This window comes from Rhipicephalus sanguineus, chromosome 3 (assembly GCF_013339695.2).
Source record: "Rhipicephalus sanguineus isolate Rsan-2018 chromosome 3, BIME_Rsan_1.4, whole genome shotgun sequence".
NCBI lineage: Eukaryota > Metazoa > Arthropoda > Arachnida > Ixodida > Ixodidae > Rhipicephalus > Rhipicephalus sanguineus.
Window position 1 is genome coordinate 105,353,541 of NC_051178.1, and position 14,903 is coordinate 105,368,443.

Below are 14,903 nucleotides of genomic sequence, written 5' to 3' on the forward strand. Positions count from 1 at the left end.
CTGGATTGAAAAAAAAAGCACCAACCGATTAGAGAGAGTGGATTAGGATATAAAATGAGAGACAAAACAGGCATTTTAATTTTTTTTTTATAGACTCTTGATAATAGCAGCCCATCAGATTTGATCTTGCAAAGAGGTGATTCAGCAGCACTGTGCAGTTAACACATTTAGAATGAATGTCGCTATTGTATGAAGTGACTGATTCAATTAACTAGAATGAATTAATAGTGTGATTATTGTTTTTCTTTTATACTGATTGTGAGCATTGATACAATGTATCATTTACAACATTTGTTTTGAGCAATGGATTGATTTACACATACCGTATCACACTTTCCTCTTTTATAATGAATGCAGTAGAATAAATATACAGCTTCATTTGATGTAATCCTGCTTCGCAAGTTGTTACGTGTAATGAGTACAGTATATTATTTTGTTACAAAAATAGGCACCTAACCTTACGTAGAATTGCATGATAGATACCTATGTATTTCTTACATTGTGGTTGCACATGAAAGCAGTGAGAAAACCCTTTCTAGCCTTAAGAGTATTGCCTGCTACGTATGAAATGGAGGTATCGACATGCTTTTTACTAGTGTGAAAATGTAATCTGGTCTAGATTTATGCAATATTACATTTTTTCGAGAAATTTCATGATTGTGCTGCGACTTTGTGAGATCAGAGGTCTCTGGAGGCAAGAAAACCTATTCACTTGAAACGAGTAGCTGGAGTGCTCATACTTACATTGTGCATTGGTTTCATAGCACCTCAAACCTGCGAGACTGTCGCCAATAACACGGCCGGTGACATCGCAGACCCTGAGGTTGCCCCGATCATTAGTGGTGAACTGAAATAATGAATATTGTTTGGCAAGGGAACAAGGGGGTTCTTAGCATCGGCATTAGGGTGTTCCTTGTTTGCACTGACAGTGCAAGCAGAACGCAGCACATTCCCACAAATATGACTCTAATGATATTGAAATGTGGATGTGCAGATGTTCAGGCCATTCTACATAACTTGGGAGCATGAAAATTGCATCGTAAGTAGGCATATATAATTGGCAAAATTCTTTTACCATAAGACATGCACAAACATGCATGTCTTCTGGTGCATGCACTGCAGACGTGCATGTCTTGTGTCTGTGCATGTCGTGCACAGACATGCATAGACCAGAATTCTGCAAATACGATCCAGTAAATAGAAAAAAGGCATCTCTTTACCACAGGAGTTCACCTAACTGGGCTGGTTGGTACATAATTAGGACTGTAGCAAACAGCGCTGTCTGCCGTTCTTTCACCATCCCGTGTCCAACGCTATTTGTTCCCATCTCACTCTATACCAAATTTTTTTACATCTACAGGTATGCTTTCTTTTTTTTTTCTTTTTTTGCTTGTGATAGCCATGGTCACAGAATGCTTAGAGTCACAGCCAATAAAAGATTACTATGAATATTTTCTATCTGAGCTCTTCTATACTGAAAATTGTGAAAGAAAATACAGTACAACAAATTAGACAACTGTAAACCATGGGTGATATGCATGAGTGTTGGTAGCCAGCAGTAGTCTCTGAAATAGAGTTGCTGTTTTGGACTCTGACTTATTACCATGAATCAAAGTGTGCCAGGAGGTTGAGTATAATCATAGGCATGCAGGCAAGGGGGCGGAGCACCTCTCTCCCCTAATGATCTAAGGGGGTGCCAAGTCATCCTTATACTTTTACTAGGGCGTACTCGTTCTGTCATTGTTTAAATTGCAGGGTTACGGCCATGTATGTTTTCGTTATGAAAATGGTGGCCGAGGACGCCCGATGTTGTCTTTGAAGAACTGCTTACTTCCCTACTCTACTACCGGAAGAAAGCTGGGGACCAAAGGCTGGCTGTTGTGGGAAGCATGTCATTGCTTTATTTTCATCTTTGCGTATTGCAAAACTTGTTTTCTTTACGACTCAATCAATGGGGAGAAAGGGGGCGTGCTGCAGTAAAACTTTGCTTCCCCTAGTGCAGGCCCCTGTACATGCTTATCAGTATAATTCGTCGACATCGCGTAAGTTTGGGCATGTTGGTATTCCATTTCAGTAGCTAGTGTACACACAAGACAAGGACTGAGTGACAACCGACGAAGACAAGCGCTGCCTTCGTTGGTTGTCACTCGATCCTTGTCTTGTGTGTGTGCTAGATACTGAAATATAATTCGTCCTTGGCAAGATCGGGACTATTATGCAGTCCCAATCTTTCCTGAGACAATTTCAGCTCGTGCTTTGAGGAAGGAGAAGCAGACACAGTCGCACCTTGATTTGGAGGTTATTGCTTGCAGAGAAAGTGGTAGTGCTGTAGGACCAATACTGCACTGCTCCAGGGGTCACCGCACCTTGGAACTTGCTCTGTGCAGAGGACTGCTGCCGAGTATTCCGAGCACTGCAGTACTTGTGCCTCAGGCCAGCTGGCACTGTTAGTCCAAAGAGTGAATATATATTTATGATTTCGTTTGTGTTATACTGGCTGTGAATTGTCAAGTTCGAGAAATGTTACAATGCATCTTGCTATATGTGTTGTTTCTAGTAACTACAGATGATAACAAAAAGGATTTATTATTATCATCATTGATGGGAAGGTGGGAGGTTTAAGTCCCCATTGTTCAGTTCAGTTGCAAAGGCCAACACTGTTCAGATCTTGCTCTCTCCAGTTCTTCTTTCTGTGCAATGGCAATTAACTGTTTACAGCTTTTACATTCAAGTAATTCAACATTGATTGATTGATTGATTGATTGATTGATTGATTGATTGATTGATTGATTGATTGATTGATTGATTGATTGATTGAACAAACAAACAAACGAATGGCCTCCAAAGTGTGTTATATATGATGCATCCCATTACATACAATTATGGTGTGCATCTGAAGATAAAAGCTATATATCTTCTGACTGCAGGAGCAGCTGTATGTTATTCAGGTTTCTTCAGTCATGCCTTTCTCTTAATAATGATTTAAAGATGAGGAGGTTAAAAGGGAGTTAGCAATCGTAGGCATATGCAACTTTTGTATGCGTTTGCGGATATAACTTACAAAATATTCAGAAAATAGTGTTGCCTAGTAGAAAAGTGAGAATTGGGGTAAAGTCTACGCTCAAATGCTACATTACATTTCACTACATTTTCATTTAATGCAATAGAAAAATCAGGAGTTAAAGTGAACAAAATGAAGGTAGTTACAATGAAAGAATAACGAGTGTAGATGAGTAAGGTATCTATGCTGGCTTATTGGGTGATCACCATAATTACATAAACATTTCTTAACACAATTCTTAACATGATTACAGCCAGTTTTACAGCCTTAATAAGTGGATGTGCAGCCTTCACGTTCAATAAATGGGTACCAATTCTGGGCTTAGTGCACTTATTCAGTGCACTTATATCAGTGCACCTATTCCATGAAATTGTAGATTTAAAAGTTCCTAGGTTTAACTGTTAAATTGTCCCTTCTCATTCCAAAGTGTTAAGCAGTGAGTGCTGTCATCTTTTAATTAAAGCTGTCGCTGTATTGAAATGCACTTTGGGCACTTTTGTTTTCATTTTCACATAAAACGAAAAAAACCCAACTAATGTACAATGTCACCTCTGGCGCTGACCTACAAGACATGTATTTAACTAAATTTTAACACCCCACTCTACTTACAGTCGCGGGAAGGAAAATTTTTCAACATTTCAAAATCATTCAGTAGGCTCATCAAACATAATATATATTGCATCAAAAGTGTAATAAACTTAATCTTCATGGTCAGATTTACATAGTCCACATAAAGTACAAGCGAGTGCACTAATCACACAGCCAGACTTTATCAGATGAACCACAATTATTTGCACTTTCAAAAGAGTCCCCAGTATGCAAATTAGCCACACATTTGTTTTCAGTGCTTTATTTGTGCCTTTGAGAATCAAGGCTTTGTAATGTGCAGTGTAATGTTAGACAATTTATGACGCTACTAATTCTAGGACATGAACATTCTTTTACAATTAGAGTGAAAACCTCTGATCATTCTTCTAAATGTATTCAGTATTTTATTTGGTTCAGTGTGCTTCTGGCACTATTTGAATTTGTATTTGACTATGTTTAAAAATTGAATATTTGAACACCCCAGCCCATAGTTTGGCTGTGGCTCAAGGGGAGTCATTGCACAGTATAAAATTAACGTACCTACAGCATGTGACGCAAAAGGAATACCTTGTCTGTGACTGATGCTTAATTGATTCCTGGTCACTGTCAAAGGGATCTAAGACAATGAGTCGCAGATGCATACAAACAAGAAATGGAAGAGTTTGACCTCACAGTATGGCCTTGTATTTTAGATGCGAAGTATCTTATAGCGGAGCTCAAACTGGTGGTGGTGGTGGTGCGCGGCGTGACCACCCTTACTGCGCATGCGCAAACCCTCTCCACATACGACCTCTCCACACACCTCCCCACTCAACCCTCTCCACCCCCCCCTGAAACGTGAGCTCGACATGCCGTAACGCTGCTTCGCATCGCCTCATGGTCCCATTTAGCGGGAGATGGTGTGCCCCTCTCCTGCGCAATGCCGTGGTGAGCGCCAGTGCATGCGCGTCCCCTCTCCCTCTCTCTCCTCTCCTACACTCCCCCCCTTGCGCGCCTGACGACCGCGTTCCCCGCTTACCCTATGAGAATTAACGGCAAGGCTAGAGGGAAGACACGATGCACGTAGCGTTCCTCTTCGCGTTCCACGATGCGAGGTCGGTAGCATGCCCAACAAATGCCAACGGAACGCGATTGTGCAAGTGCTCCAGCTTCGCATCGCCTCATGGTCCCATTTAGTGGGAGATGGTGTAATTTTTTCAATTGCTTACCATTCTTCCATGAGTGTTTGTAATATGCTTTGCTGAAAAACTGTTTGGCTACGTCAGACATAAAGAACAGAAATATACTCGTGTATCATATGATGAGATTGTGGAAGAAATTGTGTATGTGCAAACTGTAACGCATTCTTGAATCATGATGCGCTTGTTATAACTTAAAGAAACTTATTTATAACAACATTAGGTGGGTATATTGTTCCTTGCTTTTCAAATGGCAAAGAATGCCTTTGCTATTTAAACAGAAGAAGAACAAGTAGAAGTAACTTACGTACCTCGACATATTTTCTTGGGAAGAGTGAGCAGATCCTGGGCTGTACGCAGTTTTTCTATGTCGGGATCCTCATCCGCAAGAACACTGGTAATGTCCACCAGTGTCAAAGCTCCAGATCTGGTATTCAGTGCATCAATTACATCCTTGGAGCCAATGGCAAAGATTGGCACATCTGAAATAAAGTTCGTGAACGTCAACATACTCAAGCACTCACTGTACAAGTGGTTTGGCTTGTTAACTGCTCAGTGGAATAAGTTTTGGCACTTGTAAACAGCATACGGACATCTGGAAAACACAACAGGATAACACAACTGCATTCCATTATGGTATCAATATACATTTGCTGTTGCACTGTGCCCTGTGCTTGTGGTATTATAACAGGTTTAATACAGTTTGTTCATGCTTTTCCTGCAATTTGCTAGCATGGAATGTAACATGTATGATATTACAGTCCATAGTCACATAACTACGTTACAAAGTGCTTGTTCATCAGCTAGTGTTAGCATAACCACCATTTGCAACAGCCATAAGTGCAACGATGGCAGGGTCACCACAGCATTGACAAATCACAAGTGTCACTTGTGTAATAAAGTATAATGATTTCTGCAACTGTGCCATTTTATTCGACAATTAAATGTATAGTACATCTGCAGAATATTTAAAATGTCATTGGGCCTTACTTTACATTTGTTTATGTGCACATGCACCTCACAAAGCTGTGGTAAACAATATGTTTCCAAAAGGGATAGGCCACTCTGCTCATATGTGAAAATGTGAACAGGCATCGTTAAAACAATAATAAATACTTACACAACAGTAACAACAGTAATATTCATGATAAAAACGTCTACAGCTCCATTGCTGCGTAAGAAACACCTATCAGAGTAATTTCTCAAGACAAAGGGGGCAGACAGGTGGCATTAAACAGGAAACAAAAATATAGTCACAGGTAACGATTAGCAGTCATACATGGAAGGAAAAATGTGTAAGAAAGCATTGAGATGCCTATGATCTGGCTTTGTGCTGAGAAAGAGCTGCAGCTTTAGTTTTTTGAGGCGAGAAAATGGCTCAGTGGTGGATTACATTTTCAGCAGTTAAATGACAAATTATTACGCAGAAGAAACTGGGAAGTGCAACATAGCAAGCAAGTGCGAAATCGAGTGTTTTGCAAATGAAGGACAAGAGAGCTAGACCTTGCATATTCATTAAGAAGATGATTAGTTGGGCTTTTCTTGAAAAAATAGCTTATAGTTCCATGCTCCTATGTTTGCTTTTCTGTACAAGTGCACCGTACCTGGATGTGTCACCCTGAACTTGTTGAGAGCCTCCTCGACCTGGCGTCCATTGGAATGCACTCCACCTGCAGCCTTCTTCCTCAGGTTCAGGTACAGCACCACCTGAAGCCCAATAATCAAAGATGGCAGGTGTCACATATAGATAACCAAGACTGTGACCATTTCTCGCTCAATTCAATTACTGAACAGTTGTTATTTGTATTTAATATGGCTTTGCATTATATGGATAAGAGGGAATGATGATGATGTTTAGACAGATACCAGATACCTATAAAGCCAACAGTTACTCACCCCCACCCCGCCCCTTGCTATGCCATTGCTGCTTATGCACAATTAGGTCCACAAAAAGAGAATAAGTTATTTCCAGCTCTGTGCTTCAGCTGACAATTTTTTTTAAAGTTTTGTACCTTCATTGTCATTATACAGCCCTTCGGATCTAGGCATTTCATTTGGCCACCATCACCATTTTGCACATACCTTGCTGGCAACACCAGGTCGTTCATCCATGGCCGAAATGTGATTAGTGACAAGAGTATTGAGCATGTTGAACACATCCTGGTCACTGTCTGCACCAACAGCATCTGAATGAAAAGGAAAGCACATAAAAAAACGTCATATGAACAGGTTGAAGTTGCCGCTTCGGGTTTCTTTTGTGTAATTGTGTTTCTGCTCACAACATTTCAAGGATGGAGTTTTGAAGTTATGATGGCCAGTCAAGCTTGTATGACAGGCTATTCTAGTTACTGTGGTCTGTCACACTACACACCACCTTGTGGATTTAGTCAAGTTCAAAACTGCACTATGCTAAAAAGGTGTGTGATAAATTGATTCCAGCTTCAGGCATATGGGAACTGAATTTCTTTCGTGCACTTGGCACCATAGGTGTGCACAGGGGGTGGCGGCCGCCCCCCTATTCAGCTAAGAAGGGGGGACACAAAGTCTGCCCCATACATTGACTTAGTAGGGAGGGGGGGGCACTGCGATGAACCTTTGTTCCCCCCCATTTCCCCCAATAAGAAACCCTGCGCATGCCTATGCTTGTCACACAGCTAGTCGTTAACCCTTTCAGACGCGATGTACACAACTGTGTATGCCACTTCTTTTCGCTGCTTGTAATGACTAAGGGCTAATAAAGAGCAAGATACATTGAGCTTTGGATGAAATGAGCCTCCTGCATAGTAAATGTGTCTTCATTTAACTTCATTTGCAGTGCACTGTTGCATATGATCACTTTGCTGAAGTCACTACCATGTTCGATGAATCGTTTGAGGTACCGCTTCCCGCAAGCCACATCAAAAGTATAATTTTTATTTGCTCGAAATTGACATAACCGAATACGGATTTGCATTACATATCTAGCCTGAGGTTTCATTCTATTAATGAAAATGTAGAACATAAATGACTTTCCAAGAAATGTATATTTTAGAGCTGTGCGAATAGCAAAATTTTGGGTGCGAAGCGAATTCGAATAATAAAGATTGAGTGCGAATCGAATCGAATAATTTCGAATAATTTTCGAATATTTCTCAAACATTTTTCGAATAATTCGAAGTGAAATTACAGAAAAAGTTCCAGAGAATCCCTAAGTATGTTCTTGTGAGATAGCAACATGAAAGTGTTTCTTTCGCTAGGTTGATGACGCTGGTGGGGTCATTTTTCATAGTTGTCTTTCTTATCAAGAGTGAGGCAATGTAGAGGCCGAATTGTATTTATGTACATGATTTGGTGCAACCAAAGTGTTGCCGACAACACTTTACACGTGATAGGCAGAGATGCCATTTCCTCAGCCTCTCCTCCTCTTTCAACTGCTGTGGAAGGCCAACTGATGTGGCGGACAAGGGTGTGCTCCCTTCAAGTCCGGAGTTCCAAATCTGCCTCGTAGACGTCGATATATAAGAACATTTGAAATTTTGGATGCTAAAAAGCTTCGGCGTCCGATTTTTCGGACTTCCTGCCCAAATTTCAGGTCCAAAACAGCATTAAATGAGCCCCCAACTCTGCCACATCTTTCATCTCCATATTGGAACCAGCGTTTTCTTGAGTTAATACATTTGCGACCGTAGCGGAGCTTGAAAGGTAGCTTTGCTGCAATACGGGGGTGTGATGAGGTGAAGCATATTGAAAATCTAAAGACCACTTCAAATCAGACGTTGACTGTCTCTTGCCTAAGTTCGACCGTAACGGAGCTTGAAAGGCAGCTTTGCGGCAATACGGGGGTGTGATGAGGTGAAGCATATTAAAAATCTAGGGACCACTTCCAACCGGACTTTGTCTCTTGGCTAAGTTCGACCGTAACGGAGCTTGAAAGGCAGCTTTGCCGCAATACGAGAGTGTAATGAGGTGAAGCATATTGAAAATCTGAAGGGGTCACTTTCAACAGGACGTTGACTGCATTTGTTTTTGGGAAGTTCGAATAGTTCGAATAGTAAAATTTCAGTGCGAATCGAATCGAATAGCAAACACTATTCGAAAAATATTCGAAATTTCGAATATTCGCACACCTCTAGTATATTTCATTACAATTAAAATTAGAAATAATTGCTATAACATGCATAGATTAACATATTACGCCATTACTTTTGTTGCAATAGAATATCGAATGCCTAGAAATAAAGTTGTATCAATTTGACGCACACACAAATTTATTCGTGGGTGGCCACATTGAACACTGTGCTAAGAAAATTATTACACCATGACTGGACCAACGGCAAATATGCCGTTGGTCCAGTCATAGCAAGAATTATGCTTCAATTCTAACGTTAGTCACTGTGCTTTTTACCACGTGTGCATGCTGCACAAAACTTGTTCGATTATGTACTATTGGTCTTTTTGACAAGACATATCTGTCCTCCTTTCCTACGCGCTGGTATGACTCCTTACTAATTCTTTTAAATGAAAAATAAGGACGAGAAAGCTATGGTCGACTAAAAAGATTAAGGCAGCTTCGCCCTAGTGGTGCCAAGCCTGAAGGAAGTGCGGAGCTCGGCAGCCTTCTTTGTTTGTCTTCGGTTTTTCTTTTTCTGTCCTCCTCTTTTTGTCTTTTTCTCTTTTCCAGTTTTTTCTGTCTTTTTTTCTATCTTTATTCCTATTTATTTCATATTTTTCCTCATATTTTTTTCTTTTTCTTTCTCTCTCTTTCTATTTCTCGCTCGCTTCCTCTTTTTTTTCTATTTTTATACGTGGTTTTGCCTGCGTTACGCCAAGCGACGACAGCATACGACAGCATATGATAGCCCAGGCCCCTAAAGTGCTCCGCACTTGATATCTTAATCAAGGCGCTCGAAGAACAAGAGGAAGAAGACTTCTCCTTGGTGCGAGTGCGCACTCAATATGCTACAGATGGCTATGCTATATGTGGTTGATATCATCATCAAGGCACTCAAAGAACAAGAGCTCCTTGGCGCAAGCATGCACTCAATATGGTATAGATGGCTTTGCTATACATGGTTTTGCCAGCGTTATGCCAAGCCACATGAGATGATGACAGCACACGACAGCCCGGGCCCCCTAAAGTGCTCCGCACTTAAGAGTATCACTGATGCATACACTGGTATCTACATGCATTCTTGGCATGGTATTGCTCAAGGAGTCTTTAAACAGCCATTGAATTTTGGGACAAAAATGCTGCATACAGCTGAATTTACTGCATGTCACACAACTTATACAACTAATTGTTTAACTGAATGAATTCCCATATTTTGTGTCAGCATTTTTAGGCTGAAGAAACCAGTTCATGAAAAATTAAGATGTCAAAGCTTGCTGAAAAGACAGAATATCACTGAGACCAACGAGTAGAAAGATGCCCATCACTGTCAAAGCTGCCACAAGTACATAATTGAAAGAGGCATATTGTAGGATGTTAAAAACTGGTGTACACTTTTCAGCCATAATCTAGGCAAAGTGTGAGTGCTGTATGGTACCTGACATCTTCCAGTGAAAGAAGCAAGTGCAGTATAAAGTGAAATAGCATAGCACACTATGCATCAATTGCCCTGCCAACTCATGAAAATTTGGACAGATTCTTTACGAGATTCTGTATGAGCTGTATTTCACAGAATGGTTGCCACATATGGTTGTTGATGTTTGAAATGACTCACTGATATCGCCTAGGTCATTCAGGTACAGGGCGGCACATCCAGCACATCCTCCAGCACCGCTGTCCTTGATGATGTCACGCAGCACGTCACTGTGGCGCTTGCTGGCAAAGAGGCTTATGGTGCTGATACCTGTCTGGAACTTCAGCGTTTTTGTGACCATTCTGCGAGAACAAGTGTTGGGTGCAGCTTAGGCTTGCACTTGGGCAGGGGCGTGAGGATTTTTATGAATCAAAGTTTAAAAAAGTCATTGGTGCTAAACCATTGGCAATGTTCTCTAGAAGAAATGGCACGGGCAATGTGAGTTAACACAATATGAGAGCAAATGCATAAATTAGCGACAAACGGCTGGTGTGAATGAAAGCACTTTGTGAAGCTTGTGAGTTGTCTTACAAGGTCTACACATGAAAAAAAAAAATGCAGAGGTCAAGAATAGGTGCTTATTTAAAGCATTATTATTTTCACCGCAGCGACGGTCATGCCTTCTATGGTTACACGCAAGGTGAACGGAGTGAGCTTCATGCCGCAAGCCTGCAAGCAGCCTTGATGGTGAGGGAATACTTGTAATTTCAGTTTTGGTGCAGGTTTGGTGCAGACTTTTTATATGTTACCAAACTGTAGCAGCATGTAGCAGAATTGGCGTTTTGACACAGTTGGGCACAATTGACGCCATTATCACATTACTGAGCGAGACTGTTCTGTTTTGCATTACATCTGAATTCTTTGAGAAATCTGTTTGGCCCTGAGGGTATGATAAATAATTCAATATATTCGTATGGTACCACGAACACCTAGCAACACGTGAACATGGCAACTCTGTTATTTTCTTTCATCAAGGTGAAACTTCATGGCAAACTTTTTTGATCAATATTGTACCACGTCACAGATGCTCTGAGCTACAATTTGTACGTTGCATTTTATACGCAGGGGTGAATGTCATTCTGTTGAAAATAAAAGCCTTTTTCTCCAAGTACCTGCGCCTGAACTCTACTCAGGCAATACTAAAGATTCAGTGTAAATAATGATAGAAACAAGACTTCTGCAGAGGCCTTACCTGTAGATGGACATATATAATTTAAGCATTTAGACATGCATGATCCATGGACTGTTGCCCCCAAAATACAATACTCCAAAGCCTATCACCAACTGAGGTAACAAATCTAATATTATCTGTGAAATATTGTTAGCTTTGGAATTCATGATCTCTTTCGACTGGGCGTTGATATGGGTAGCATAGTGATCCACACATGTACTCAATGTGAGGGAATGCCTAGGAGCAATATATATATAAGAAAAATATCAGAGAGTGAGATAAGACAGAAACATGGGTATCTTTAGCAGGAAAAGTACAGGCACTTGAGCAGTCAGATCAACTTATATGGAATGAAATTATTGCTATTCCATTACTACGCCAGCTGGGATATTAAAGAGGAATTTGGTGCCAAAATATATATAACGCTAACTCTATAATTTTTTGTTTCACATATCCATTTAAGCTTCTGCCATAACTTGGTAATCTTGGTAATGGCAGTGGAACCAATCTTGCAGTAATAGAAGAGTGCAGTGACCAGAATGAAAGTCCATAGAGGCAAATTGGACTTCAATGTGCCCCTGGAATACATTTAGATGTTCCAGATCACATCCAAGTGAAAGCTGATTCATTGTCAGTAAGTTTACTTAGAACTTGTTTATATGCAGGTTTGTATATCCACAGTATTCTTCTTCTAATTATTATTATTATTATTATTATTATTGTTATGCTACCTCCCATGCTTGCAAAATTTGATGCTAGTATTCATGTACAGTGATGCTGCATTTTGTACCATGGAACCTTCTATTTAATTAGGGAAAATTTTCAAGTGGTGAAAATTGAATGCAGTAGCAAAGCCAGGCGATGTTTAACGCCACTAATATATGTCTCTTGGGTAGGCCTCTGAGGCATGGGATAAAATCCCTGAGGCAAGAACAACAAATGGCATAATTAAGAGTACAGCGTAGAAAAAAATCCACAGGCCAGAGTGGTTCAGTGTTTAGTGGCTATTCACACACGAACATGAGGTTGTAGGTTTTTTTTGCGCTTGCTTTCAAGTGGGGGTGAAATGAAAAATCCCTTGTGCACTGGGAGTTGGGTGCATGAAAAAGAATCTTAGCTGGTCATAATTATTCTGAAAGACAGCAGGGGAAGATCTGAGCAAACATGTTTTACAGAAAAGCCTTCTACATGCTGAGATGCTAGACATGCAGAGGAATCAGCTGGGCCACTCTACGGCCAGGTGGTGTACACTGAGCGTTAAAGCTTGAAATTTCACAAGTACAGTCTACGCTCGTTATAACGGACCCGCATTCAACGGACTTTCGGATACAACGGACCATTATTCAGCCTAAGTTTGGTCTGTGTATTAAATTAATGGAGCGAAGTTCGGTTTTAACGGACCGCGATACAACGGACTATCGGCTACAGTGGACTATCGGCTACAGTGGACGAAATTACCGGCACTTTTTGTCGCAATTGGGCGCATAAAGCGGACTTTTGCCATGTTGACGCGGGCTGATAACAGACTTCACCACGCCGCTCTCTGCGAGCTAAAGCCACGGTAATTTTAAATGGCAGCTGGCAACATTGGTGGCTTCCGGCCAAGCCAAGCCTCCAGCCAAGCCAGTCTGAGAGCACGTTGGCGATTTTGGTTATGCACGGACGTAGCTAGTTGACGCTATTTTGTCGTTGTGTTCCCGTGCTTGACTGTTCTGTCTGTTCGCAAATTTTGAGGTAATGGCCTCCAGAAAGCGGAAGTAAATATCGATGACCGACAAGCTCAAGATAGTAAACGCGGTCGCTCACGGTGAGAAGCAGGCGGACATCGCAGTGTTGAAGTGTTGCAGCTGAGTGAAATGCGGCGCAAAGTGATAACAGCATCGTTAAGGGTGCTCGCCTATCGCTGATCACTAATTTCTTTTCAAAGTAACTGTAAATAAAAAGTTTGTGTTTTGTATTAGATGTTCGTCACTCATTGCAGTAACGTTGTTAGACATCGCGACCTATGTTTTGAAAGCAAGACGTTCCGGTGCTCCGAGCAGGTGAGTTCTGCTGTCAAATTAGAATTTTAATGCGAGAGGTGCCTTGGTGCTGCTCAGTTCAGAACTCTCAGATGAACTTGGGGCCGTCCGGCGATCCTTGGAACGGAGGGGGAAGGGGGGGGGAAGGGGGGGGGGCTGCGCTCCCGGCAATAGGCGTCCCCACTTCAGCAGATATGCCTTCCCGTCCTCACAAATAAGAATTTATTCGAAGCCGATCAAAAGGAGCGTATGAAAAAGCCTACTAGAAACGTTTTATTATCGGGCTAAGCTTCGTTGCTGAGCAGGAGCCACATGGCGTCCCTGCATCTACTGTAACGGCACTGCGCTGCAATTTTGTTAATAACCGTTGCTAGTGATTAAGTCTTTTTGTAAACATGCTGGCGAATGCACTCAGCGTTCACCAGCAGAACTAGCCTGCTGCTGAGCGAAATCGGAGCGATCGTCACACGGTAACGCAATCCCCCCCCCCGTGAAGTTTGGATATTACGGACTTCGGATAAAACGGACTCATTTTGCCGGATTATGATGGTCCGTTGTAACGAGAGTAGACTGTACTAGTAATATTAAGGCCAACAAGTGAGACAAGCTGTTGAAGAAGAAATATAATGGCATGCATTGTGCTTGAACCAATGAACTCACATTTGCCTCATTAAGAAGGTGTGCTGCCATTCGCAGTGTTTTGATTGAATTTCTTGGTTGCTCATAATTTACAGGAGGAAAGTACTGTATTTACTCGATTGTAATGCAAGGGGTGACTTTTCATTGCGTCCAGGAAGAAAAAATAGTTAATTCGGTATTCGATTGTAACGCGAGGGTCGACTTTAGGTAGCAAAAATCTAGAAAAAACTTGCGTTATGTTTGAGTAAATATGATAGACTAAATAGCCTCAGTGATGTGGATGATTGAAGCCCTTTTGCTGGAGCTTCTGGAGCAGATAAAACCCCGCTTTGGAGCATACCAAGTGAGTCTTTTGGAGCAGTTGGCAGTCTGACATTTTCGAACGCAAATATTTATGTATCTAACATGGAGCAGTTGTACCATGCTTAACAAAGTGGGTATATGAACACCTGAATGCATGTTCATTTATAAAATTCCACAAGATGAAATGAACTTACTGCTTTTTGTTTGCTTAAGCCCAACCCTCAGTTCCATCAGTTTTGTGGCCGTCGGTCACCTCACATTTGTAATTAAATGGAGCTTTCTCCAATGCTTTGGTTACTGCATGGAAGTGCAAGCTGTGTAAATATTCCACACATTTTTTTTACTATCGAGAAAACTGTTCTGACGACGGTCATGCTTTCA

At 41.3% G+C, this 14,903-nt stretch overlaps 1 protein-coding gene across 1 annotated transcript in view; it reads right to left on the reverse strand.

Moving 5' to 3' along the window:
* LOC119386896 (uncharacterized) overlaps positions 1 to 14,903 on the reverse strand; it is a 64,245-nt gene that overhangs the window by 10,447 nt on the left and 38,895 nt on the right. Inside the window, exons 10-15 of the mRNA XM_037654173.2 lie at positions 10,530 to 10,690; positions 6,910 to 7,013; positions 6,432 to 6,534; positions 5,139 to 5,309; positions 2,287 to 2,444; positions 745 to 847 (exon numbers count right to left, since the gene is read on the reverse strand). Coding sequence (XP_037510101.1) covers positions 745 to 847; positions 2,287 to 2,444; positions 5,139 to 5,309; positions 6,432 to 6,534; positions 6,910 to 7,013; positions 10,530 to 10,690 — 800 coding nt within the window. The remainder of the gene's footprint in view (positions 1 to 744; positions 848 to 2,286; positions 2,445 to 5,138; positions 5,310 to 6,431; positions 6,535 to 6,909; positions 7,014 to 10,529; positions 10,691 to 14,903) is intronic.